Genomic DNA, 27,456 nt, shown 5'->3' with positions numbered 1-27,456 from the left:
CTGTGCCTTTTTTTATAACATGTCTTTGGAAGCGAAACTGTACATCCAGTGTCTATGTAACACTGAGTCTATTGTCCATGTAACAGTCAGTCTACTGAACTGTTTTAAAATATTAGTTGAATGACAGTAGACTGAACGAACCTCTGTAGTTCCAGAAGGCAGGGAGAAGGATTGGGAGAGTCGATAAAAACTGTGCAGGCAGGGCTGCGTTGGTATTTTTCCTCTGATGTGCTCCACAGAAGGGCAGCTGACCCACTGTGGGTTGATAATTTCACTGGTTCACAGAAGACAGGGAATATAGGCCTTAATCTGTAGCTCTGGAATACTCTTGCTATTGGTGATTCTATATGTTGACTATTTTGCTCACACCCCACCCAGATGCATTCTCTACCGTGGTTCTCTGCTCTTCCCTGTGCCCAGGGAGGCTGTTGGCTCCTTTGCTGGCAGGGCTCCAGCTGGGTTTGGTCAATGGGAGGGACTGACAGGAGACTGGAAGTGGAAGGAGAGAGAGGTTGGTATAATTCTTTTCTACTTCCCCTTGCTTCGATGCTGTCTAGAGGCGGTGGCATGCCGCCATACTACAGAAGCTCCCACTGGGGGCCCTTCCTCCACAGTCCTCTGGCTCTGGTAACGTGGTTTTCTCCTTTTGTTCTTTTAGTAGGAGGGTGGTAACTGCTTCTCTCTCCTGCCAGTCTCTGGGCACCTCACCATTTCTTGTTTTTTTCCTTTAACCCTTCCCACACCTCTGTAAGTTACCTTTTTATTAAAGTCCCTTTGTTTGACAATCTGGGGGTGAATTATGTGTCCTGCGCAGACTATGACTGATATGCTGCCTTTCATTGTCTTGATTTTTCCTTCCTGGAAATTTTAGTAATTGGATGATGGGTCATTAGTGTTAATCATCCATGTCTCTTATTTTAGCTCTGAAGTTTTCCATCTTTTTGTGTTTTTGCTCTACATTATGGGATATTTCCTTAGCTTGTTCTCCCATCCCTTCTAATGATGTGTTTTCAAATTTCAGTAGTCATGCTTAGTTTTCAATGGTTCTTTCTTGCTTTCTTGGTCTCTTTTATTTCATGGCAATCTGCTCTTGTTATATGGATTCAGTAATTTCTCTAATTTAGGCATTAAAGGAAGTTTTTTTAATCTCTTAAAGTTATTTTCTATTCCCTAAGTTATTTCAGCTTCTTTTGGAGTCAGTTATCTTGTTTATTCATCTTGACCTATCTCCTTTATGCTGTTGATTTTCTAAATGTGTGAGGATATTTGGTTCTCTGTTATAAGAACCGGAAAATAAACTGGTTTCCACGGATAGCTGATGTGGCTTCCCTCTGCTATAGCCTTCCATGAGAAAAGTAGGACAGCTTCTGGGAGCTATATGTGAGTGGGCCGTGCTTTGCAGCTGCCCTTCAGAATGCACAGATTGGGGGCAGGGATGGTCAAGGACATTTCTCAGGGAGCTGTGTGTATGGGATGGGTCTCTGAGAATGGAGAGCTTTATGAGTTCAGGCCATGGAAGCAACATCTACACAAGCCTGGATCTGAGAAACTCAACCATACTCCCTGAAAATGAAGAGTTTACATGCAGAGTGAGTCTGGGGGAGGCAGCACTAGAAGGGCTGAAAGAGGAATAGAGTCAGACTGATTTCAGAGGGACCCATTCTAGAGGGACCACTGCCATGACTCCATGGGGACATTTCCAAGGGGAGTCACAGGAGGTTTCACTGGAGAGTTGTGTCTGTCTGTCTAGTGTCTAGGAAGTGCTCACCATGGCCAAGCTTGCAGGGCCTCTTAGGACTGTCCAGGTGAGATGTATGGGTCGTGATGTGGGTTTGGAGAGGTTTCTAGCTAGAATTGGTCGGGATGGCCCATTAGCTCTGGGGCAGAGGCTCAGGGAGGTGGGCAGGCATGCAGGACACAGGAATACTAATAGCAGCCACAGCTCTGCAGGGCATTTCCCACCCTCCCATAACTGTATGGAGAGCCGTTCTCATCTCAACTCATTTCTTGCCACAACAACTCCCAAGGCAAACCTCGTTATTAGCTCTGCTTTGCAGGTGAGAATCTGGGGCAATGCGAGATGGCTTCTGTGCCCAGCTTGTGACCAGTCGCCACACTGACTCTCAATATGGTGAAAGCAACTGTGAATGGGCCCGATTCCAAATCCCAGCAAATTTACACTAAGGAGGGTGGCTGGGGTCTATCCATCCCCTGACTAGCTGATCTTCAGCTTCCTCGTAGGACCGGGGGAATACTGAGCATGCAGTGGACTGAGGGTCAGAGAGGTCATGTGGAGCGCTGCACACACCTGAGGGACTTGTGTGCCTGTGTGACTTCTGGGTGATTCATGAGGAACATTCCTGATGGGGTGGGAAGGGAACCTATCACTAAGCTATTTAGGAAGACCAGTCTCCAGCAGGTCACACCAGCCAGTCACTTTTATGGCAGAAGGAAAATCCTATACAGCCCCTTCCCCAGAGATGGCGGAATGCAGCCTGGCTGACTGGCAGAGCCTCTCAGGCTATGCTTCCGACCCTGGACTCCAGCAAGCGGGAAGGACAGCAGCTCCCAGTTCTTTCTTATAGACTGCTTGCTTGAGGAGCTTCAAGTGCCCTGGCTATGATTGGTGCAGGGCTCTGCTGCCTCCAGGGGGTGCTGTCTCCTTTCCCTAGCAGAGGCAAAGGGTCTGGCAGCCAGCTCTGGGCGTATTGGTTTAACCTGAAATGTCTGCTAGGAAGAGCTACCTACCCCTCTCCTGGGCATTATGGTCCTGAAGGTAGAGCTTGGACTTTGGATTGAAAGTCCAGCCCTGCCATCTACAAGTTGGTTGGCTGAGACAAGACACTCTACTTCTTCGAGGCTCAGTTTTCTCACCTGTGAAATGGGATGATCACACCACACCAGTTAGGCATGAGGATGGACTAAGGGCCGTTTCACGTGCTTCTGCCTGGCATGGGAGCTGTTTGCTGCTTTTACTACCATTTCAGGTCTTCTGCTGTTCTCTGACCCACAAGAGCTAGGGCTCGGGCCACATGCCTTGGGCAGTAGTTCTCAAATGTGTCTATGTGGAAACTTGCCTCCAAGGGCTCACCAGCAAATCCAGACCCCACACAGCTTCCCTGCAAGAAGGAGGTGACAGTGACTGAGTTCTTGCCTGCACAGAGGACAGGTGTCCATAGAGTTCCCAGCTGGAGTTGAGCAGTTTCTGGTCAAACAATGTTCTCTGATTTTACACGTCTGGAAGCTACCATTACAATCAGGTCTCCTTAAATGTCTTCCTTCCTTTTCCTTCCCTCCCCTCCTCTCCCTCCTCTCCCCTCCCCTCCCCTTCCCTTCCCTTCCTTCCTTTGTCAGATGCTGCACGTGGACCTGTGCTGGGATCTGGAGGCAGAGACAAGAACTGTGACCTAGAAATAGGGGAGTGGGGAGACAAGGGTACTCAGGCAGACAACCAAGTACACTTCTACATCGGCCTCTGCAGCAGAGCACGGGAGGGTGGCGGGAATTTGTCGTGGCAGCAGGGACATCGGAGCTGGGGTGCAATGGAGGAGCAGCAGCTTTCCAGGTAGTCAAGGCAGGAAGGAGCACAGTCCAGAAAGAAGAGATGACAGGTGCCAGTCTACAGCGACAGTGAGCAGAGGCCTGGGTGCTTGGCAGATGGGTTCGCATCCTGGATCTGGCTGTTTCTTAGCGAGTGACTTTGGGCAAGTTGCTCAACCACTGAGTGTCACTTTGCTTCATCAGCACAATGGGAATAAAAATGCCCACCTCTCAGAGCTGTTGTGATGATTAACTAAGGTAGTGTCTGTAGAGTGTATGCGCTACAAACGGCAGCTGCCATTCTAGAGGGACCATTGCCGTGACTTCATGGGGACATTTCCATGGGAGCCACAGGAGGTTCGCTGGACAGGTGTGTATGTCCAGTGTTTAGGAGGTGCTCTTGAAGCAAATCTGTTACTCTCAGAAGGTCCTCTAAGCACACATGTGACTTTGCCATGTGGGGGTGAGGGGCAGGGAATTAGAAGCTAGTGTATTCAAAACAGGAGCAGTCCTTGTAAGCAAAGCTGTTCCATTACAGCCAAGTCATGTGCATCTCAGCTCCAAAGGAGAAAGTGACCATTCTCATTGAATTCTCACTGCCACAACCTTGGGACTGGCTGAGATAAGACATTCCACTTCCAGGGCCCACCCTGAGTTTTCACTCACACCCTGGATGCCCACCTCCTTCCCTCACCCTGGCTGACATTCTCAGCAACACTGCCCTCCCTGGGTCTCCAGGGGCTGAATGCTCCCAGCCTCAGGGCTTTGGCCGTGGCTGTGCCATCCATCTGGCCTGTCGAACCCATTTGCTCACAGCATCTCACTCTCTGTAATAATTTATTTCTCTCGTTCCTTGTACCCTGTCTGTCTTCTCCCCCAGGGCTGAGAGCTCCAGAAGGAACCAAGGACAGGGAGCCTGTCTTGTCCAGCTCTGGTGCCCAGCAGGAGAGCCAGGTTCATAGGAGGTCTGCAAGTAATGTTTCTGAACGAACTTATGAAAGGCAGTTCTTTTTATACCCATTTCATGGATGAGGAAACTGAGGGGGGAGGGGAAGAGAGAGAGAGAGAGAGAGAGAGAGAGAGAGAGAGAGAGGCAGACGCACACACCCCTAGAGAGAGAGAGAGAGAGACACTCCTAAAGAAAGAGAAAGGGAGAGAGAGAGGGAGAGGGAAAGGGAGAGAGGGAGAGGGAAAGGGAGGGAGGGAGGGGGAGAGGGAGAGAGAGAGAGGCAGAGGCACACACCGAGAGAGAGAGAGAGAGAGAGAGAGAGAGAGAGAGAGAGAGAGAGAGAGAGAGAGGCACTCCTAAAGAAAGAGAAAGGAGGGCCGGGCGCGGTGGCTCACGCCTGTAATCCCAGCACTTTGGGAGGCCGAGGCGGGCGGATCACAAGGTCAGGAGATCGAGACCACGGTGAAACCCCGTCTCTACTAAAAATACAAAAAACTAGCCGGGCGCGGTGGCGGGCGCCTGTAGTCCCAGCTACTCAGGAGGCTGAGGCAGGAGAATGGCGTGAACCCGGCAGGCGGAGCTTGCAGTGAGCCGAGATCGCGCCACTGCACTCCAGTCTCTGTCTCAAAAAAAAAAAAGAAAAAAGAAAGAGAAAGGGAGGGAGAGAGGGAGAGGGAGAGGGAGGGAGGGAGGGAGGGAGGGAGGGAGGGAGAGAGAGAGGGAGGGAGGGAGGAAGAGAGAGAGAGAGAGAGAGAGAGAGAGAGAGAGAGAGAGAGACAGCTCAGCTCCAGTCTGCCTGTGTGCAGGGTTGAGGTGGGCATGAGAGACACACGCAGGCAGGGCTGCAGCTCCAGGCAGGCCTTGGAGGCTCAAGATGCGGCTCCCCAGGGAGGGTGCTGGGGTCCCAGGGCCAGCGGGCGGCTGGAGCGCTCTCGTGGGCGGGCACAAGGGGCAGGCTGGGCGGGTGCAGGCGGGAACCTGGCAGCCGCTCCGCTCCTCGGGCAGGCAGCATCGGCACAGCAGGAGCAGGTGAAGCAGGCGCGGCTCCGCACCGTGTCTGATGCCTCCTGGGCACAGGAGTGCAGCCGGGGGCGGGGCCGAGTGAGCCCGCATATGAACTCTCCAGGAAGCCGGGCGCCCTGCCTGCCCTTGGCCCGGGGCGCAGAGCGTCACACTGGATCTGGGGAGCATCCTGCCCCCACTGTGGACCTCAGTCTCCTCACCTGAGACATGGGCTGTCCCATCCTCACCCTGTAAGCTGCGAGCCAAGGAGGTAAGGGGTGCATCTGAGGTGTCTGGGCGCTATGGGCGTTAGGATATAGTAGCTTTTGCTGAGATTTCAGGAGACAAACCAAAGGGCCTTTCCCTACTCTAACCCCACTGGGAGATAGCATTGTGTGTATGATTCATTAGTTTTCCTCTGATTGACTGGGAAGGCAGGCTGCAGGGGTCCCTGTTGGGGCTTGCAGCTGGTTCTAGTTTTTGATCTAGAGAGCTGCCTGGGGACAAAATGCAGAGACACCATTTTACTGACCTTGTGTAATAATTCACCCTCTCCCTCCTACACTCGCCACCCCCTTGGGTATGCCTGAGGGACTTGAGGTCCCCTGGTCCTCACTGGTCAGTGTACCCTAAGCCCAGCAGTACCAGGCAGATGCCCAACACCACCTTTTCAGTCCTCCTCCTCCTCCTGTCTTGGCCCTCTCCTCCAATCCATTTTCTATATCCAAGTGATCTTACTGGAATGGACCTGGCCTTGCTGGTCTGGCCCACCACTCCAACTTCATCATCTGCCACCCTGGAGCCTGTTATTCTGCTTACTTTTCCCAGCAGGCTCTGTTCCTTCCTGCCTCTGTGCCTTTGCATATGCTGTTCCTTGCACCTCGAGTTCCCTCCTCTCCCTGTCCCTTTGGCTGGTTGACTCCTCTTCAGCCGTCGAGCCCTGTACCATTGCCACCTCTTCTCCCATCTCCCTGCTCCTTCTCTGATCTCTCAACTCACAGGCCTCTCTTTCATATTGGTGTTGGCAATGCAGTGAGTTCTATCTGCATTTGTGCTGGTCAGCCCCTCTGTGCTGGTCAGCCCCTCTGTTCTGGGAGGGCCATGGCTGTATAAGTCATCTTTGCAGCCCTTGTTTCTAGCCCAGGGCTTGACACACACTTATTGAGTGGGTGAATGAAGCAGTGAGCATTTTCTGGAGCCCTCCCAGCCCAGTCCTTCCACTCTGATCCTGCTGTAGGTGGTCAGTTTAGGATGAATGGTGTTTCTCCACACTCCTGGCCGAGCCCTGCTGATGGTCACCCAGAGCCTTGGGTTCTGGCCCATTTGCTGCTTCTGAGTGCAGTGCCTCTGTCACAGGTTCATGCAGCTGGGGCTGCTCTTTATCTTATATTGGGCCTTGTGTTTGCCTCTAGAATAGTTTATTTTGTCATGTTCAGCCCCAAATGGCCCTTTTTGCCAGAAGACCATAGTGCCAGAAAAATCTTCCTGCCTTTGAGATCTGGTTCCTAAATAACCAGACTGTAAACTAACAGGTGAATTCACAGCTTGATCTTTTAAATGACCAAATGAGACTCATTTTTTTTTTTTTTTTTTTTTTTTTTTTGAGACAGAGTCTTACTCTGTTGCCCAGGCTGGAGTACAGTGGTACACTCTCTGCTGACTGCAACCTCCGCCTCCCAGGTTCGAGTGATTCTCCTGCTTCAGCCTCCCATGTAGCTAGGACTACAGGCATGTGCCATCACACTTGGCTAATTTTAGTATTTTCAATGGAGATAGGGTTTCACCATGTTGGCAAGCCAGGTATTGAACTCCAGACCTCAGAGACTCATCATTATAAGTAGATCAAATGCACAGTGAGTGACATTCATGACAGCCGACAAACAGAATTTACTGAACTCTGGTTGATTTTGGCCTTGTACTCTGCAAAAACTGCCCTAACGTACCAATCGATCATGAAGAAAATATGTATGTTCAAAAATACATATGGCCATTATATGAGACTTAAAGAATATCTCAAATAGGGTTTTCTGCTATAAATAGTGTTTTACAAGATGGGGTCTAAGGGCCATGTGTGTCAGAATCACATAGTCTACTTGTTAAATACAGATTCCTGGCCCCCATCCTGGACTCACTTAACTACATCTCCTGGTGGAATGGCCCTGGGATCTGCACTTTCAGCATGCTTCTAGAATGATTCTGATGTTTACTGAAGGTTGAGAACTGCAACCCTGTGGGATTAATAATGACTAGAGAATCTGAGAGGTGAGTCACAATGATGTATGTAGTGGTATGGTGCTTCCCACGCAAAACATCCATCATTGGCACTACCACAGGGGAACTCTGGAGTCTAAATTCCAACCCAGTCTTGGCAGGGGGTCCGTTGTGCTGAGGAGGTCTCGAGGAAGGGACAGCCTGTACCAGGGCATAGAGATGTGGAACAGTCTGGTGTGCTTGTGAGCTGCACACTGCATCAGGTGACTTGAACATAGTCATGGAGTGGGTTCTGGGGAGGACACTGGGCACCTGTGACTTTGGCCAGGTATGTGTGTGCACATAGTGGGTGGTAGAAGGAAGCTGGTGTGCTGATGAGCCAGGCTTTTCATACCGGGCAGTCTTCAACTTTGCCAGGTATCCCTTAAAAAACAAGGCTGGCAGGGCAGGGAGGGGCTGAGACCAGGCGGGTGCACTGAGTGTGGATCCTCGAGGCTTTAGCTCTACGTTGAAGGGAATGGGGTGCCGTGGAAGGACACAAGCAATCCTGTGCAGAGTGGCATTTATTGCTGTCTCCATTCAGATAAAATGTGACAAGGGGCATTCTACCCATCCTCCCTGAACAATTCCTTCACTGAACTCTGCATACAGCACTCCAACTTCTTCATCATCAGAACAGCCTCAGATCCTGAGGCCAGAGGGAATTGGTAGAACAAGTTCTGGCATTAGACGACCTGAGTTTGAAACGGGGCCCTGTTACTAATAAACTGTGTGACTATGGGCAAGTTGTTTTCCATCTCGGGGTCTTAGATTCCTCATCGATGAAATGGATTGATAAACTAGGAATAAACTAGCTAATAGACGAAAGCGCTGAGCACAGTAGCCAGCATGCAACAAGTGCTTCTAACAGGGTAGAAATCATTGGATGCCAGTGTCTTACCATGAGCCTTAGGTAATAGCCCCTCCAGGTACCAGCCTTGGGATGGAAGCAGCTGAGAGCCTTTCTACCCGGCCCTGCTCCTCCCTGGATTCTACCCTGGGCTTGATCCCTGAGTATTGTTTGTCTGTTTGCCTTGCAGGCATCATCCCTGAAGTGTATCACTTAGTTCGAGTGTCCTGGAATCTTTTCACATCCACCATGAACACCTCTCACCTCCTGGCCTTGCAGCTGCCAAAATCCCTACAGGGTGAAAACAGAAGCAAGCCCCTGGGCATCCCATACAACTTCTCTGACCCTTGCCAGGATTCTGTGGACATGATGGTCTTCATCGTCACTTCCTACAGCATTGAGACTGTCGTGGGGGTCCTGGGTAACCTCTGCCTGATGTGTGTAACTGTGAGGCAGAAGGAGAAAACCAATGTGACCAACCTGCTTATCACCAACCTGGCCTTCTCTGACTTCCTCATGTGCCTCCTCTGCCAGCCGCTGACCGCCATCTATACCATCATGGATTACTGGATCTTCGGAGAGACCCTCTGCAAGATGTCGGCCTTCATCCAGTGTGTGTCGGTGACGGTCTCCATCCTCTCGCTCGTCCTTGTGGCCCTGGAGAGGCATCAGCTCATCATCAACCCAACAGGCTGGAAGCCCAGCATCTCTCAGGCTTACCTGGGGATTGTGCTCATCTGGGTCATTGCCTGTGTCCTCTCCCTGCCCTTCCTGGCCAATAGCATCCTGGAGAATGTCTTCCACAAGAACCACTCCAAGGCTCTGGAGTTCCTGGCGGATAAGGTGGTCTGTACTGAGTCCTGGCCACTGGCTCACCACCGCACCATCTATACCACCTTCCTCCTCCTCTTCCAGTACTGCCTCCCACTGGGCTTCATCCTGGTCTGTTATGCACGCATCTACCGGCGCCTGCAGAGGCAGGGGCGTGTGTTCCACAAGGGCACCTACAGCTTGCGAGCTGGGCAGATGAAGCAGGTCAATGTGGTGCTGGTGGCGATGGTGGTGGCCTTCGCTGTGCTCTGGCTGCCTCTGCATGTGTTCAACAGCCTGGAGGACTGGCACCATGAGGCCATCCCCATCTGCCATGGGAACCTCATCTTCTTGGTGTGCCACTTGCTTGCCATGGCCTCCACCTGTGTCAACCCATTCATCTACGGCTTTCTCAACACCAACTTCAAGAAGGAAATCAAGGCCCTGGTGCTGACGTGCCAGCAGAGTCCCCCCCTGGAGGAGTTGGAGCATCTACCCCTGTCCACAGTACACACGGAAGTCTCCAAAGTGTCCCTGAGGCTAAATGGCAGGTCCAATCCCATTTAATCAGGTCTAGGGCTTCTCCCTGCCATGTCCCTTGCCAGGCTCTTTCACTTAGCGAAGTGGGCACACTGCAAGCTGGGGTGGCACCCCAGCATTCCTGGCTTTCTGGGGCCCAGAGAGGCTGGCAAGAGCCGTTTTTGCATCCGTTTGCATCGTGAAAACTGGCATTCTGATACTTCAGCTGTTTGTTCCTGGGAGAATTCTGAGTGCAGATTCCAGAGGTCACAGTAAGCCTTGCAGCTTGAGCTGAAAGATGCCAGAGCCGGAGATGTCTGCTGGCAGCAGGCAGGGTTCATTCTGGTGACACAGCAACAGATGCCTGGCCTGGGAACCCAGGGATTTCACCTCCATCAGTGAGATCACGGGGTCACTGTAGGGTGAGGGAAGGAGCGCTTGGAGTCAGAGCTCCAGACCTTGGTCAACTCCTCACCTCTGTGAGAGATGGCGTATGGAGGCGCTTCAGAAGTAAAGAATTCCGTGAATGCAAAGCAGTGGGATTACTGTTATATCATTAGTGCATCCAGCTGAAGAGAATAGATCCAGTAGTCTTGGTTCACAGCCCTCTGCAGCAGGAATTCCAGGACTTACTTCCTACTCCATCCCTTTTCTCTATCACTGTGTCTTCCGCCTTACATGGAAATCAGCCTGCAAGTTCCTCTCCTCGATGAGATGGCGAGCGCCCTGCAGGTGAAATCCATATATCATCATGGGGCTTGTGTCTTCCATGCCATGGACAGGCCCTGGCACAAGGAGAGAGCTCCAGGGAAGTTTTCCGTGGTGGGTTGATGGTAAAGGTGCCACTCACTGCTGAATGTTTGGTGCTGGATAGGAGTCCAGCATGGGAAGGGGCCAGGGCTCAGGCTGCTGCAGCCACAGTTTCCTGCCTGCCCTTCCTTGCCTCCAAGGACCTCATGTGATACAGCAGCTGGACTGAGACTCTGTGGCTTTCCCCACTGTTGACCCACTACAGAGGCCTCCAGAACTCAAGGCCGTGGCTGCAGCTTCCTTCACTCCGTGCTCTGACCACTGAGCTGACTTGCCCCAGATAATGTGCCACGAATCTTTCAAAGCTTCCTCAGGGTATTGGGCATCCCGGGCATCCCAGTGGCCTTCAGTAGGATCAGGGGCAGGGAGTCCTGGGAGTCTAACTTCATGGGGCACTGGCTGAAAAAAGCAGGGGTCCCCTTCCTCCAGCCAGCCAGGGAAAAAGGAGAAAGGGCTCCAATGAGTGTGAATATCTTACCTTGGGGGTTTTGGCCTAGTCCTCTGGATGCTGAACCAGGCCCAAGGCTTCATCTATGTGTGGACCAGACAGCCTGTCCTTGCAGGGAAAGAAATGTCAAGACTGCTTCTGGGCTGCATTGGATGGGATGTCTCTGCACGGCTCTGTTGGCTCAGACCAACCCTCCAGCAGAGTGGACAGTGACTGGCCTACTAGAGCCTCCCAGGGCAGGGTATTCATGTGCTGGAGCCCTGGAAGAGCCTCATCATAAGCCAGCGTCGGTTCTGCACAGGGCGTCTGGCACAGGGCTCTCACGCCGACCAAGAACCCGTGAACTGACACCCAAGACAAGTGCTCTTTGAGCCAGCAGCTCTCTTCCTGGAGCTGTTTATCTTATCACTTCTTTTGGTCACATCTCCCATTCAGTTCCTTTGTTCATTTTTGTGTTGGATTTTGGGCAGATTTCTTGGGCCACTCTCTTGGACACAGCTTGTGCTTGTCCTGTGGTGCCATCTACTGCTGGCTGCTCCAGGTGACCACCTGCCAGCAAAGCCCAGGCTCCGGGACCCATCTATTTTGTGAAAACGCCACATGCACAAAGCAACCCCCAAATGCCAAAGGAGCCAAGAGACCAAAGAAGGAGGCAAACAAATCCAGTTTGTTGGTATTGAGTGTTTTATTGAGGGAACTTATAGGCAGAAGCATGGTCTTGGGTGGCCACAAGACAGGCAGATCTCTGCACTGTTACTCACGGACCCAAGGCTTATATACCATAGAAAATGGATATACGTGCTCCAGCAAGACAATGAAAGGCAGTGCACCAGAGCAGGCAAGAATGCCATGTGCATCATAGCCCAGAATTTGCACAATAGCATCAAGCTTGCTTTGATCTAAAAGCAGGAGTACGTATTCTTACACTCGGGACAGTAAATAAAGTAGGAGTCAGGAGGCATTCATGGGACTGGGGCTAATCAGAAGTCAACATGGCAAATTAGCATCCAAGATGAGTCACTTTTGTCTTCACATCACCCCAGAAAGATGTCATTGTCCAAACTTCCCAAGGAATTGGGGGCCTCAGGCCCCCCTGGACCCTGCGCAAGTGCCTGAAGTTGCTTCTCATTATTAGTCTTGATGGTGCCAAGATACTGGGGACACAGATAACTTCAGGTGCAGACATGTTTGAGGACGGAGGGCCAGGCCAGGCATCTGGGGAAGGTGCTTGGTGCTAAGAATTGGGATAGTGGGTAGAAGCCTCAATGAGTGTGTTCTGTGCCCCAGTATCACCTGGAGCTTGTAGATAACGCAGAGTCCTTGTTGCCAGCCCAGCTCAATTGAATCCAAATCCACGTTTTATCACACAATCCCTTAATTGTGTGCACATTAAAGTTTGAGAAGCTCTGCTCTAAGAAACAGGTTGCCCTGGAGCCTAGAGTCACTGGGTAAGCAACTGTAGACACCCATGCTAGTTCCAGGAATGTCTCTAAAATTGTTATTGCTGAAAAGGTGCATTCGGTTTTGGTTGTCTGTCTCACCTCTGGCTGCATGTAGTCATATTTTTTGTGAGGCTTTTTCATTCTTTTGGTAAATTTTTGCCATGTGCATAGTTTGCAAAGATATGTTCATAGTGATCATGGCTTTTTGTATTCTGGTCTATTTCACTTAAAACTGTATCACCAATAGTTTTTCATCTTGCTGGATATCTTTTTCTTTTTCTTTCTTTCTTTTTTTGTTTTGAGACGGAGTTTCACTCATGCTGCCCAGGCTGGAGTGCAATGGCGTGATCTTGGCTCACTGCAACTTCCACTTCCTGGATTCAAGCAATTCTCCTGCCTCAGCCTCCCATGTAACTGGGATTACAGGTGCCTGCCACCACACCCAGCTAATTTTTTTTTCTTTTTGTATTTTTAGTAGAGACGGGGTTTCACTATATTGGCCAGGCTGGTCTCGAACTCCTGACCTCAGGTGATCCGCCCTGCTCTGCCTTCCAAAATGCTGGGATTACAGGCATGAGCCACTGCCTGGCCTAGATATCATTTCTGATGGCTGCTTATGAGTGTAGAAACTGCCCCAATGAAAGCCAGCACCTTTCAGTATCTCTAGCTCCTGGGGGTGGTGGGGGGTAGGTGTGGGGGGGCATCTGTAGCCAGCAAGTGGACCCTCTGCCACCCATTGCAGGAGGAACCCATCTTACAGAGGAGGATCATGGCTGGAATTAGAGACTCATACCACAAAGACTGACTGGGAATCCTCGGAAGATGCAAAATTTTATCACATCCTCGCTGAGTGCTAAAACCCTGCCTAATGCTATCCTTTCTTTATTAAAGTATTGATGTGGCCTTTTTTTTTTTCCCATTACAAAATTAATCATATTCATTATGAAAGATATATAATATATACAAAAATAAAATTAAAGGAAATTATCAGGAGTTCCGCCACTCAAACATAATCACTGTTTACATTTTGGGGAGTCATTTTAAAAGTTTTCATATGCATAGTCATATACATATGTCTGTTTTTTAAAAAAATGATTGAGATCGTAGTGTGTCCATATAGGTACTTATATGTCATATTTAAGGATTGTTTTATATCTTTTTTGTTTAACCTGATACAAAATTTTATTCACTTGTTTATTCATTAAACAAATATGTCAGATACTATGTTAGCTGTGGGGATACAGTGGTCAGTAATCAGACATTGTCCCTGTTCTATGGAACTTAGAGTCCATTGATAGATATATCCTATGTCCTCAATATCATCTATTGTGGCATTCTGATTGGTCTCTAGACCTGTTGCATAGAGTTTTATGATGAACGTCTATGCAAAGAACCTTTTCTATATTTGGGATTATTTCCGTAGGAGAGATTTCCAGAAGTGAAATTAACAAAGGGCATGGACATTTTTCAAGGCTCTTGACGTGTGCTGCAAAATTGATTTCCAAAAAAGGTCTGGAACAATTTGCACTCCCCGAAGAGTGCCCATTTCACCGTATCCTGGCTACTGTTGGTGATTTACCATTAACCAAAAGATTTTGACCTGAATCACCCAGACTGGAGGGTGTCCCAGCTCCTGCCTCCAGCTCCAGCAAGCATTGTGGGCACTGACCTTTCAAGGCTAGCCTAACCCTGTCCCTCTGTGAAACCTTTGGGAGTTCCACAAAGCCTTTAGGATTGCAGGACCACATAACTTATCCAAACAGGGATACTCGAGCATGAAAGGGGCCGCCATGGGTAATCACACTGGGACAACAGGCAAAACTACCCTGGGCAATGGGAACATGAGATCATCCTACTATAGATAAATCTGATCCCTTTAACATAGCTTGAATTCAACCCTCTCCACTATCTGGCCCCAACTTACCTGTTCAGCCTCTTTGCATCCTGAGATATCACACGATTCAGTCACACTGGGCCTGCAATTGCCAACCATGCCTTGGGTGTCACTGTCTCTGTACAACTGCTCCTGCCGTTCCCTCCTCCTGCCTCTAGCCACCCCACCTCCTGCCAGTCTGCAATGCCCCCCTCACCCATCTGTGTAGGTCCAAATCCCACCCTTGCTTCAAAACACAAATTAAATGGTACCATTCAATACTGCTTTCATTCAACAAACATGTACTGACTGCTTAGGATGTGTCAGGCACATAGAGTACAAGACCGAAAACATCCCACCTCCTGTGGAACTTTAATTTCTGTGCACAACTGTGACAACTGGTCCCAAAAATGAGCACAAAGTGATGTGCCAGACAGTCTGACCCGTTATGGTTTTGAATAGACACACCCACCACCCCACAAGGTTGTGAGCTCTTTGAGGGCAAAATCTAAGAGGCTTATCCTCCACCCTTGCAGAACCTGACACACCCTTGGATAGAGTAGGCACTCAAGCATTTGCCAAGTGAAGAATTAGTATTAAATAAGCTTACCTATTCACTCTGCAAGAGTTTTCTAATAACCAGTTCTGGGTTCTCCGTAAATCTGAGATCAAAGGGGAGACTAAATTTCCCCATACCTTAGAGAAACACCCCCAGGTCCTACCACTGTGACCCTGATGCTGGAAGAAACTGAAGTCACCAGATTCACTGATTGCTCCTTCTCGTGAGGTTAAGTGACTCATCCAAGGTCACATGGCTAGATAGTGACTGAGCCACTGGAGGGGTCAGGAGGTGATACAGGAAAGACTCAGAATGCACGAGTGGATAAGTCACCAAAGGAGTCACTGGAGTGGAGGGGCCTGGAGGGGAAGGTTACACTGAAAGCTGGAATGGCCAGAGAAGAACAAACAAGCTAATAGCCCCAAAGATCTCCATTGTCCCCAGATCCCATTCGCTGTAATCTCCTAAAGAACATCACTCTTGTACATCTGCTCCTTTTTGCACAAAACTCCTCCAAAGCCTTGTCTAACCTCTTTCTCTCTCTCTCTCTCTCTCTCTCTCTCTTTTTTTTGTGTGTGTGTTCTTTTAGAGACAGGGCCTTGCTCTGTCACCCAGGCTGGAATGTAGTGGCATGATCATAGCTCACTGCAACCTCGAACTCCTGGGCTTAAGTGATCCTCTCACCTCAGCCTCCCCAATAGCTAGGACCACAGGTGCACACCACCATGTTCAGCTAATTAAAAAATTAATTTTTTTTTTTTGGTAGACACTGGGTCTCCCTATGTTGCCCAGGCTGGTTTTTCTTTTCTTTTTTTCCTTTTTTGTAGAGACGAGGTCTCTCTCTGTTGCCCAGGCTGGTCTTGAACTCCTGGCCTCAAATGATCCTCCTATCTCGGCCTCCCAAAGTGCTGGGATTGGCATGGGATACTGTGCCTGGCCCCCTGTCTAATCCTGAAGCTTCCACTTCCTCTCCTCTTATGTGCTCACCAGTCCATTCATATAGCTCTTACCAAGGTCATCAATGACCTCCATGTTGCCAAATCCTGTGGCCAGTTCTCAGTCTTGTCTGATATGGTCGTCAGCTGTACTAGGCAGTTAGTCACTCCCTTCTCCTTGAGACTCCTGCATGTGGCTTTTTCAGGGCATAATGGTCGTGGCTCTCTCTGCCTTATTGGGCTCTCCTTCCCCATCTTCTTTCCTGGACTCTTGTTGCCCTGACTTTGGGACATTGGAGCATCCCCAAGGAGCCATGGAGGTCCTCTCATTCCTGTGGTGAGCTCACCCAGTTTTCTGGTGCTAAATGCCACAAATACCCTAATGTTCCCCAATGTGTCTCCAGTCTGAACTTCTCCCTGACCTCCGGATTTGTGTGTCCAGGCATGCTTTGTGTTTCCTGGACACCAGTCGGCATCTCAAACTTGGCAAAACTCCACATTTGTCCCTGCTACCTCCTTCCTCAGTGTCCTTTTCATGAAAGGGCAAGTCCTGCTTTTCATTTGCTTGGGCCATAGTCTTTGGGATCACCTCCTATTCACACCCCTCATCCAATCTATCAGTGAGTTCTGTAAGCTCTGCCTTCAAAATGTTCTCAGAATAACCACTTCTCACTGCCTCCAGGCTCTGCCCTTGGGTTCAAGCCACCGTTCTCCTTATTGCAATTATGGCAGAGGCCTCCTTTCTGGACTCATTCAGCCAGAGTGATCCATTGAAACTAGTCAGGTGCCTCTACAACTTTGTTCAAAACCCTCCAGTGGCTTTCCGTCATACTCAGGGCAAATTTCACAGTCACAGTCTGCACCTGTGTCTGCAGACCATCCACCCCCTCTCTGGCCTCACTTCCTACTGCCCTTCCCGTCACGCACTCCTCTTCAGCAGTGCTTGCTTCTCTGCTATCTTTTGAACAGGCTAAGACTGCTCCCGCCTCAGGCCTTTCTACTTCCTACTCTTGCTGCTTGGAATGCCACCCCTTGATACCAACTTTCTCCCTTGCTCCCTTCACCTTAAGTGAACCTTTATTAGATTAATTTCCTGGCTGGGCATAGTGGTTTGTGCCTGTAATCTCAGCACTTTGGGAGGCCAAAGCAGGCAGATCACTTCAGCCCAGGAATTCAAGACTAGTCCAGACAACATAGTGAAACCTCGTCTCTACAAAAATTACAAAAATCAGCTGGGCATGGTGGCACAAGCCTGTGTTCTGAGCTACTTGGGAGGCTGAGGTGGGAGGATTGACTGAGCACAGGTCAAGGCTGCAGTGAGCCGTGATCACACCATTGCACACCAGCCTGGGCAACAGAGTGAAAGCCTGTCTCAAAAAAAAAAGAAGACTAATTTTTTAACCATCCTGTAAAAATATAACCATCCTCCCTCTCTCTTCCCTTTCCTGCCCAGTTTCTGCCACGGAACTTAGCACATTGACTGGTTCCTTGTCGAGGGTCTCCACTCCCTCATTAGAACATGAACCCCAGGGAAGCAGGCACTGTAGATGTTTTATTTACTGTCCAGCTCTCAGCAAGCACAGCCTGTTCATGAGAGGTGCAGAAGAAATATCGATAGTACAAGTGAATTTCCAACTGTTATAATTCATCAGTGGAGAGCTGCACTCAAGCCTCTTATTTGTGGAGAGCGGGCATCTGGTATTGTAGCTGTTTGGTCCCAAGTTTGACAGTCGTTGTCTGCTGACTGTGTGACCTGAAGCAGCTCCCTTTGCATCCTGGTTTTCTGGTTTATAATAATAAACACTGGCTGCCATGTATTTAGTGCCCCAACCACTGTGCCAGATGCTTTATACACATTGCCTCCCCTCAGTCCTGAGATCAGATAGATGAAGAAACTGAAGCTTATAGAAGTGAAATAATCTTTTCCACATTTTCAGTAAGAGCCAAAGTTGAAACCCAATCAGTTGTCTTCCAAAGTCTAAGACTTAGACTGTTGTAGCAGGAAAGACAGTCGGTCAGATGACCTCCGAGTGGCCTTGAAGCTCATAGCTAGAGAGTATGACCTTTATGGGCAATGGAGAGGCACTGAAAGGTTGGGGGGATGCAGGGGGATGGCATGGTCAGGTTACGTGGAGGGAGAGTAGTGTGGCTGGATTGGCCTGCGTTCCCCAAGAAAGCAGAAGCTGGGGTTGAGGTCTATGAGCTTTACCTTTATTAGGGAGAAAGATCCCAGGGAACAGAATGAAGAATACAGGGAAGGAGACAGGGAAGGAGGGAGAGTCAATCTGAAGATGTGCTACTGAGCTGGCAGCTGATTACTCGATGTCTCTTAAAACCATCTCAGGACAGTTTGTCTAGATGAAAAAAGAGGTAAGAACTCATCCATCGGCTCCCGTATTCCCTTGGCAAAGGTTTGTACATGGAGCATTAGCTCCCCACAGTCTGGGGACACACAGGAACGCTGAACATACCTGGACATGAACAGAGCAGTTCCTGCGGAGGTGAGAAGGATGTTTGGGGTGTGAGGTGAGGAGCCATCAGGTCACACTTGTGTGAAGCCAGTGAGCTCTCTCAGAGCTGGTGCCTTAGTGGGTGCTGGACCAAGAGGCCAGTGAGGACAAGAGGATCAGAAGCAGAGCATAAACAGCATCCAATTCAGGGTCAGAGGAGGTGGTGTGGGCTGAACTGTGTCCCCCCCAACTCATATATTGAATTCCTAACCCACAGCACCTCATCATGTGACCTTCTTTGGAAGTGGTGTCATTGCAGATATAATTGGTTAAGATGGGGTCGCACTGGAGTATAGTGTGTCCCTGATCCAATCCCTTGGCAAAGGTTCTACATGGAGCATTGTCCATACAAGACTAGTGTCCTTGTAAGAAGAGGAAATTTGGACACAGAAACACACACAGGGAGGATGTGTTGTGACCATGAAGGCAGAGTTCAGGGTAGTCCTTCTACAAGCCAAGGCATGCTGAAGATGGTCGTAAACCACTAGAAGCTGGGGGAGAGGCACCCAACAGGCTCCCGCACAGCCTTCCGAAGGAGCCAACCCTGCTGACACCTTGACCTTGAACTTGCAGCCTCCAGAACTGTGAGACCATAAGTTTCTGTCATTTTAGCCGTTCTGTCTGTGACACTTTGTTGTGGCAACCCCAGGAAACTAACAGAGGAGGTGAGATTGGGGGCAGGGAGGCCCGTCTGTCGGGGGCATCATGTCAGTCAGGCACTCAGTAGCTAGGGGAAAATCCCAAACTCAAGTGGGTCGTGGCAAAATGGGGAACTTATCAGCTCATGGAATGGGGCTCTCCAAAGGAAGTTCTTTGACTTCAGGCTTGATTCAGGGGTTTGAACGAGGATGGTAGGGCTCTCTAGTCCTTGCCCCCTTGTCTCCACATGTTTTGAACTGTGTTTGTGTGCCTCCAGAATTCCTATGTTGAAACCATAACCCACAATGGGATGGTATGTGGAGATGCAGCCTTTGAGAAGTGATTAGATTTAGTTGAGGTTATGGGGATTCTTCATGATGGGCTTAGGCCCTTACAAGAAGAGACCAAAGAGCATGCTCTCTCTCTCTCTCTCTCTCTTTCTGCCATGTGAAGATACATCAGGGAGACGTCTGTCTGCAACCCAGGAAGAGAGCCCTCACTAGGAAACAAGCAGGCCAGTGTCCCAGTCTGTAGGACTCCCCAGGCTCTAGAACTGTGAGAAATAAATTTCTGTTGTTTATAAGTCACCCAGCTTAAGGCATTTTGTCACAGCAGCCAGAACAGACCAAGAGAGGTACCTGTGTCTTGATCTCTTGACAGAGCATTGGCCGAGGCCGACCCAGCCATGACACAGAGAGAGACAGAGAGAGAGAGAGAGAGAGAGAGAGAGAGAGAGAGAGAGAGAGAGAGAGGCAGGGCTGGGCCGTGGCTGGCTGGGGTGTGGACTGATCCAGAGCTGGCGGTGGGCCAGAGGAAGTTCAGCTCCCCAGGGCTGGATCTGGTGAGAGGACATGGAGGTCAGCAAACAAAGTTAGGGTCCTGAGGCACAGGGTGGGGGTGGGGTTCAGCAAGGAGGTCTTGGTGGACAGGACGGGGCAGCTGGCAGAGGAGCTGGTTCTCCAGAGCTGAGACCAGAGATGACACCAGGTCAGTGGCCCTTCACCTGTGTTCTGTGGCCTCACTTCTGTAGAGAATCGAGGCCAGCTTCAGGGTCAAGCTTCTTGGCTGGAAGCTGGGAGTTGTTGCTGTGGTCCACTGAGTTGCAGGGATACAGTGATGACTGAGAAAATGCTGAAGAGACCTGGAAGTTCCCCAGAGAAGAAATCTGATTCTTACAGCCCTGCGGAGAGGCAGTCTGGGAAGGCCTTTCTTCCTAGAGTACCTCTTCAAGGTTCTGATGCACCTCACAACCCCTGCAAATACAGACAGACTGGACTGGGGCTCCCAGGTCCAGAGGAGATATTCGGAAAGGGTCCGTGGAGCACAGCAAGATGTCTGCTTAGCCGGCGGTAGCCAGCGCTCCTGGCCTAGGCGCTGAGCAGGCATCTGCAAGGGGACTTGACAACGTTTGGTGGAGCAGGAGGGTGCTTGAGAGTACGGCTGCATAATCGTGGCCTTGAGGTTTCTTATTGTTTAAATGTCACCACTTATTTGAAACTAATTCCTGTCAGACTGCAAAACGTTTATCAGTGTAACTGGGTGCTGGCACAAAGCTCTCTTAAAGTACATATCCTTTCATTCATAAAGCTATTAATGGAGCATTCGATTAGGCATCTTTTTGACTGCCAAGGAAACCATACTGAAAGCAGGGCATGCATTCAGAACAAAGAACTCCAGCTTGCGGGCGAAAACTCTGCGATAGCCGTATCTCCCCCGCCAGATAGTGTGCTTTGTGATGGCTGGCAGCCTGTGCCCCTTGGAAATGTCATTTGCAGGCCCTTCTGGGTTTGTGACTAAGGTGTGGGTGGTGGATCTACAAAGGATTTCCCAAAAAGAAGGCCTCCTTTACATACCTTTTGTTCTGTGGACTGATCCACTTGTCCCACCCACATACCTGCGGCAGGCGGGAGACTTGTGCCTTAACTGGGCAACTGTGAGCACCAGTTTTTCCCCCAAATTCCTGGGCGCTGTCCAAGCATGCTGCCATTTGGCAGTGGGGCCTCAATCACATCCTGATGGAGAAAATGTGGAGGTTTCTCATCCGCTTATATAACGATTCAGAGGCTGGAGTCTGTTCCACTTTTTGTCCAGTATGTAGCTTTAAAACAGTTACATATAACATGGAACAGTAGGACATGAAAAGAGAGAGGTTTACAGAGGGAGATGGGAAGCGTGACAGTCCTTGCTTGTGGAGTTAGCCTCTCCAGTCCTGAATTCTTCTGTGTCCCCGCATCCTGCTTGTCTGGAAAACGGCTGCAGCTTGCTACTTTGATTCTTGGCCTTCCAGAAACTGGACTCCGGGCCCATCTTTTCATCTCTTTGGAAAAACAAACAACAAATAGTAATCTCGTCATAATTAAAATTCACCGTGATATAAAGTTGCTCTAAAAGTAGTACAATTAAAATTAAAATTTATTTCATTTCTTGAACTGACATTTCAGACAGCCCAGTGGCCTCCCACTAAACTCAAAGGTGATGAGTGTCTGCTCAGTCTTACCTCCTGGGCTTCTGTTCCAGCGTGAGTCTGAGCTCCATTCAACTCTTCCCGGGCCTTTTCAGCTCTAGGTGTAAAGGTTCAGTGTGAACTCGTAGAAAGAAGACATGCTTTTCAGTCAACAGATCTGAATTCTTATAAGGATTGTTTTATAGTCGTTGGTCTCAGCTTCCATATTTGTACAGTGAGGATCATGGTACAGTGTTAGGGCTGGACAGAAAGCCCTCAGACTGGCTTAGGACAGACGGAGTGGTCATTTGCGTTCCAAGGCGGGGTTGGACAACGAAACCAGAGCTGTCCAGTGTGGTGGCCATGGGCCACATGTGACTCCTGAGCATGTGAAATGGGACTGGCACAAATTGAGATGTGCCAAGTCTAAATTACACATTACATTTCAAAGACAGCCCCAACAAAGAATGTGAAGTGTCTCATTAATAATTTTGTATATTGATTATATGTTGAAATAGTAATATTTTAGATATATTGGGTTAAAGTATGAAAATCAACATCAACCTTTTCGTTTTACTTTCACTATTTTTTAGAGCAGCTTTATAGTCACAGCGAAACGGAGCAGAAAGCATAGTGACTTCCCGTATCCTTCCTGGGCCCCAAACATGCACAGGCTCCCCGTTAGCTACACCGTCCACTAGAGTGGTGCGTTTGTTTCAGTTGATGCCAGACTCCATGGTTTTCGTCAGGGTTCGCTCTTGGTGTTGTACGTTCTGTGGTTTGGACAAATGCCTCATGACATGTATCCGCCATTACAGTATCACACAGAACAGCTTCATGACCCTAAAAATCCTGTGTCTTACCTATTTATCACTTCCTTTCCTGTTAAACCCTGGCAACCACCGATCTTTTTACCGTCTCCATAATTTTGTCTTTTTCAGGATGCCATGTAGTTGGAATAATACAGTGTGTTGTCTTTTCAGATTGGCTTTTTTCACTTAGTAATAAGCATTTAAAGTTCCTCCATTGCTTTTCATGGCTTGACAGTTCATTTCTTTTTATAGTTGAGTGATATTCCATTGTCTGGATGTGCCAAAGTTTATTTAGCCATCCACCTACTCAGGGACATCTTGGTTGCTTCCAAGTTTTGGCAATGATGAATAAAGCCACTGTAAACATCCATGTGCAGGTTTTTATGTGAACATAAGCTTTCAAGTCCTTTGGGTAAATATCAAGGAGTGCTTTTGCTGGATTGTATGGCAACGGTGTGTTTAGTTTTGTAAGCCACTGCCAAACTTCAGCCAATTCCTGGTTTCCCTATTCTCTACAGGCTGGCCTCACCAAGTTGGTCTCCTGCAGAGCTCCAAGGAAGCTGGTTTTGGCTGAATCTGAAGATGACCAACACCGGTAGGACGTTGCTGTGTCATAGTCTGGAACCCCAGCTCCTGATCTTGCTGGAGTGTCTGCAACCCCACCTGCCTCCCCCGTGAGCTGGAAGAGCAGGGCTGACAGCCAGAGTTCTGCCATACCGCGCTATGATTGGATCCCAGGCTCTGACCCCACTAGGCCAGGGGCTGTGCTTCCCTGATCATATAAGCCCAAGGTCCAGGGTCGCTCTCCTGGAGTCTGATATCAGCCAGGCTGGGTTCCAGTGCACTGCCCTGGAACGGGTCAGAATGCTTGTTCCTGAGCTTATCTCTGTGAATTTTCCCTGATGAACTCTGATTTGGCAGGCAGTGTGTGGGCTGCTAAGTACTTTTCCCTTGTTTGCTCAAGTTTGGGGCACCAGGATCATTCCCACAGCCTTTTGTTTCAGCTTGCTAAAGGGAAGCTGCTCTCACCCTCTTCAGCTTGCTAAAGGGAGGTGGAGTTCTGAGGAAGGCAGGAACTTTGGGGGAATGCTGAAAGTTGCCGCTGTTAGCTGTGCCTCCTTCTAATCCTCCTCTCGCCGCCCAGATCCCCCCTACAATGCATTACCCAGACCTGCCCCCTACCACCCAGAAGTTATGGGGACTCTGATCCAAGCCCCACACTTGTCTGAAAGAGGTGCTTGGGCCCCACAGAAGCCTTGTCAAATGATGGCAGCTGTTTTCTGATAGTTCAATGGATCTGCCACCTACTCAGAGAAGTCTGGAAGTTGCTAACTCTGAGTCTCGGATCCCTAGTAGTCAAATGAAGGGTTTAAACCAGAATATTTTCAAGAATTTGTGCTCTTCTAAGAGTCCATATTTTTCTTAAAAAGTTAATTTAAGTTTTAAAATTTATTTTTTATTTTATTTAAAAATTTTCATTTATTTTAAAAAATCTTTTATTTTAGGTTTCGGGGTACATGTGCAGGTTTGTTACATAGACAAACTCGTGTCATGGGGATTTGTTGCACAGATTATTTAATCACTCAGGTACTGAGCCTAGTACTCAATAGTTATTTTTCTGATCCTCTCCCTCATCCTACTCTCCACACTCAAGTAGGCCCCAGTGTCTGTTGTTCTCCTCTTTGTGCCCATGGGTTCTCATCATTTAGCTCCCATTTATAAGTGAGAACATGTGGTATTTTGTTTTCTGTTCCTGTGCTAATTTGCTAAGGATAATGGCCTCCAGCTCTATCCTACACTATGGAATACTATGGAATGAGACCATGGAATGAGACCATGTTCCTGTAAAGGACATGATCTCATTCATTTTTATGGCTGCATAGTATTCCATAGTGTATATGTACCACATTTTCTTTATCCAATCTACTATTGATGGGCATTTAGGTTGATTCCATGTCTTTGCTATTGTGAATAGTGATGCAATGAACATATGCATGCACGTGTCTTTATGGTAGAACGATTTATATTCCTTTGCGTATATACCCAGTAATAGGATTTCTGGGTTGAACGGTAGTTCTGTTTTTAGGTCTTTGGGGAATTACCTCACTGTTTTCCACAACGATTGAACTAATTTACACTCCCAACAACAGTGTATAAGCATTCCTTTTTCTCTACAACCTTACCAGCATCTGTTATTTTTTTTTTTTTTTTTTTTTTTTTGAGACGGAGTCTCGCTCTGTCGCCCAGGCTGGAGTGCAGTGGCGCGATCTCGGCTCACTGCAAGCTCCGCCTCCCGGGTTCCCGCCATTCTCCTGCCTCAGCCTCCCGAGTAGCTGGGACTACAGGCGCCCGCCACCGCGCCCGGCTAATTTTTTGTATTTTTAGTAGAGACGGGGTTTCACCGTGGTCTCGATCTCCTGACCTTGTGATCCGCCCGCCTCGGCCTCCCAAAGTGCTGGGATTACAGGCGTGAGCCACCGCGCCCGGCCATCTGTTATTTTTTGAGTCTATGATTTATCTTTGTGGGAAATAGAGTAATTTTGTGGCCCTCCAACCTCTCCATGGAATGAAGTAGAGATCTGCCAGCAAAGCCAGTATCAGGACCAAGCGGAGTATCCAGTACATGGCAGGTGCTGTGTGATTTTTGTTAAAATCATAGTCTCATTTTAAGAGGACTGTCCTGATTCTTCTGGCCCTGCACACACAGGCCAAGCTTGATTCCATGGCTCTTCCAGCTAATTTCCTCATCTAAGTTAGTATTAGCCATATCCACCTCTGAGCTGTGCTATTAAAAGCCAGAACAACAGCCTCATCGCTCCCATCGATGGGCATGTGGTACTAGATAACAAGCCATAAATGTCCAAACTGTTGAGAAAAAATGTGAGATGAGTTGAGGGGGACACAGGTTGCCAGCCTGCCACTCCAGGCCCTGTGCTGGCCTGGGTGCAGCCCTGCTTTCTGTGATGCTGCCCTGTCTCCCAGTGTCAGACTTGAGCCTTCCCAGGAAAATTTTCCATGGGGCGCTGAGCCTCCTCCTCCCTCCTGCCTCGCCTGAACTGGCCCCACACTCAGGACTGGGAAGTGTCAAAGTATCTGAGCCTGGGGGAAGGAACAAATGCAAAGCACGTGAGGATTCCTCCTCTGGGGAGAGTTTATCCCATAAGTAATGACATCACAGTTCCCCAGCCTTCCAGGATGGCATCCTCAAGGTCATCTTCATCTTCTCTTCCTCTAAAGGCTCTGCCACTGCAGCTACTAACTTGGCAAAGTTTCCATTAGGAAAAATACTCCCCATGACTTTGCCAGCCCCTGTTCTGGATCTTCTTCCCCTCAGAGCCGAGCCCCACAAGAGTGTTCTACACACCCGGTCACCACACTCTTACTTTCTCTTTGCTTCTCAGCTGACAGGCATTCTCACCTCCATCACTGCTGACACTGCTCTGCATAAAAGCCCGTCTCTACTAAAGATAAGGAAAATTAGCTGGGCGCGGTGGCAGGCACCTGTAATCCCAGCTACTTGGGAGGCTGAGGCAGGAGAATTGCTTGAACCCAGGAGGCAGAGGTTGCAGTGAGCTGAGATCACGCCACTGCACTCCACCCTGGGCACTAAGAGCAAAACTCTGTTTCAAAAAACAAAACAATACAAAACAAAACAAAAGCACAAGTGGCATATTCTTGCCATGTGATTTTGATTCTTGCAATACTCGATCTTTGCAGCTTCATTCTTGACATCACCTCCCTGAAATCTCTTCCCTTAGCTCCCATGGCATGACTCCAGCTAGGTCCTCTGTCCCTCACATGCCAGGCTTTCCTGGTTCTGTGTAGCTTTTGTGTCCTGTGCCCTCCCCGCCACACTCCATGAGCAATTGCAACTGTGCCCCGTTCCCAGACTCACACCTTCTCCAGTCTCTGTCTACCTGCAGGCTGGATGCCTCCACGGGGTGTTCCACACATATCTCAAGTGCAAGTCCAAAGCAAAATGTGGGTCCTTCTCAGATTCCAGCTGGATTTTCCATCACAGTTATTCCTATTGTGAACCACTGAATTTCCCAATTAGGGGCATCTGATTCAGTCTTGTTCCTTTAGCTTGGACGATCTCAAGAACCTCCCTTAATGACATATCTGCCTCCAGGCCTTTTGTCCAGTGATCCTTTCCCTGGACAAGGTCACACATCTGACCTTGACTCTCCCACTCAGCAGTTCCTGCCCTCTGGAGGATGGGGTCCCCGTGCTTTCATATGGCCCCTGGCCATCCACAGCATCCCCCTGGCTGGCCTTCCTCTCCTGCTTGTTCCGGCGCCCCCTCACTCCCACCCCATGTTTGAATCCACAGACTCCTTATTTTTGGGTCATCACAGATGCCACACTGTGCCCAACTCAATGCCTACCGAATCTCATGCTTTCCAATTCCAAGTTTACCTTCTCTGAAAATTTTTCCTGGCTCCCTTGTTTCTTGTCTGCATCCCTGGATTTTGCACTTTGCCATGTTCCTGTTGGGCACTTAGGGAATCTTAGAGCTGGAAGGATGCAAGAGAGTCTCCATCTTTCCACCTGGCTGTAACCCCTGCAAGCAAAGGGTTTAGGCTGTTATCTCCTGGGCAGCCTGCACAGTGCCTGGCCCAGAATAATGCCCCCCGAGAGGACAGTAACTTGGTTTCCACCTTGAAGAACAGATGGTGGAGCTTGAAGGTGCGCTGGCCTCCAAGAGGGGACCAGGGAGGTGCAAGGCCAGCGAGCCCATCTTCCCCATGACGCAGCCAATCAAGACTCCAGAGGGCTCCAGCAACAGCATGAAAAAAATAGCTCTCCATACAAAGCATGGAAACTGGACTTCAGGGCCTAGGGGAATGGGGCTTGTCTGCCTCTATTTAAGAAAGCAGGACAGGCCGGGCGTGGTAATCCCAGCACTTCGGGAGGCCAAGGTGGGTGGATCATGAGATCAGGAGTTCAAGACCCATTTGGCCAACATGGTGAATCCCCGTCTCTACTAAAAATACAAAAAATTAGCCAGGCTTGGTGGCGAGCATCTGTAATCCCAGCTACTCTGGAGGCTGAGGCAGAAAAT

The 27,456-nt window shown here is 49.3% G+C and overlaps 1 protein-coding gene across 2 annotated transcripts; it reads left to right on the top strand.

The window, feature by feature from the left end:
- Positions 1–5,270: 5,270 nt before the first annotated feature.
- On the top strand, positions 5,271–13,547 carry NPY4R (neuropeptide Y receptor Y4). Of its 2 annotated transcripts, XM_077945559.1 has the most exons (3): positions 5,271–5,762; positions 7,598–7,753; positions 8,782–13,547. In XM_077945559.1, the coding sequence occupies exon 3, from the start codon at positions 8,841–8,843 to the stop codon at positions 9,966–9,968; it is 1,128 nt and encodes a 375-aa protein (XP_077801685.1). In that variant the 5' UTR covers positions 5,271–5,762; positions 7,598–7,753; positions 8,782–8,840; the 3' UTR covers positions 9,969–13,547. The 2 variants fall into 2 exon arrangements, with proteins under 2 accessions (XP_077801685.1, XP_028682205.1); XM_028826372.2 differs by lacking the exon at positions 7,598–7,753.
- The last annotated feature ends 13,909 nt before the right edge of the window (positions 13,548–27,456 follow it).

The sequence above is a fragment of the Macaca mulatta genome, chromosome 9 (assembly GCF_049350105.2).
Source record: "Macaca mulatta isolate MMU2019108-1 chromosome 9, T2T-MMU8v2.0, whole genome shotgun sequence".
In the NCBI taxonomy this organism is placed as follows: Eukaryota; Metazoa; Chordata; class Mammalia; order Primates; family Cercopithecidae; genus Macaca; species Macaca mulatta.
Note: the sequence above shows the minus strand (reverse complement) of the source record. Positions and strands in the feature narration are given on the sequence as shown.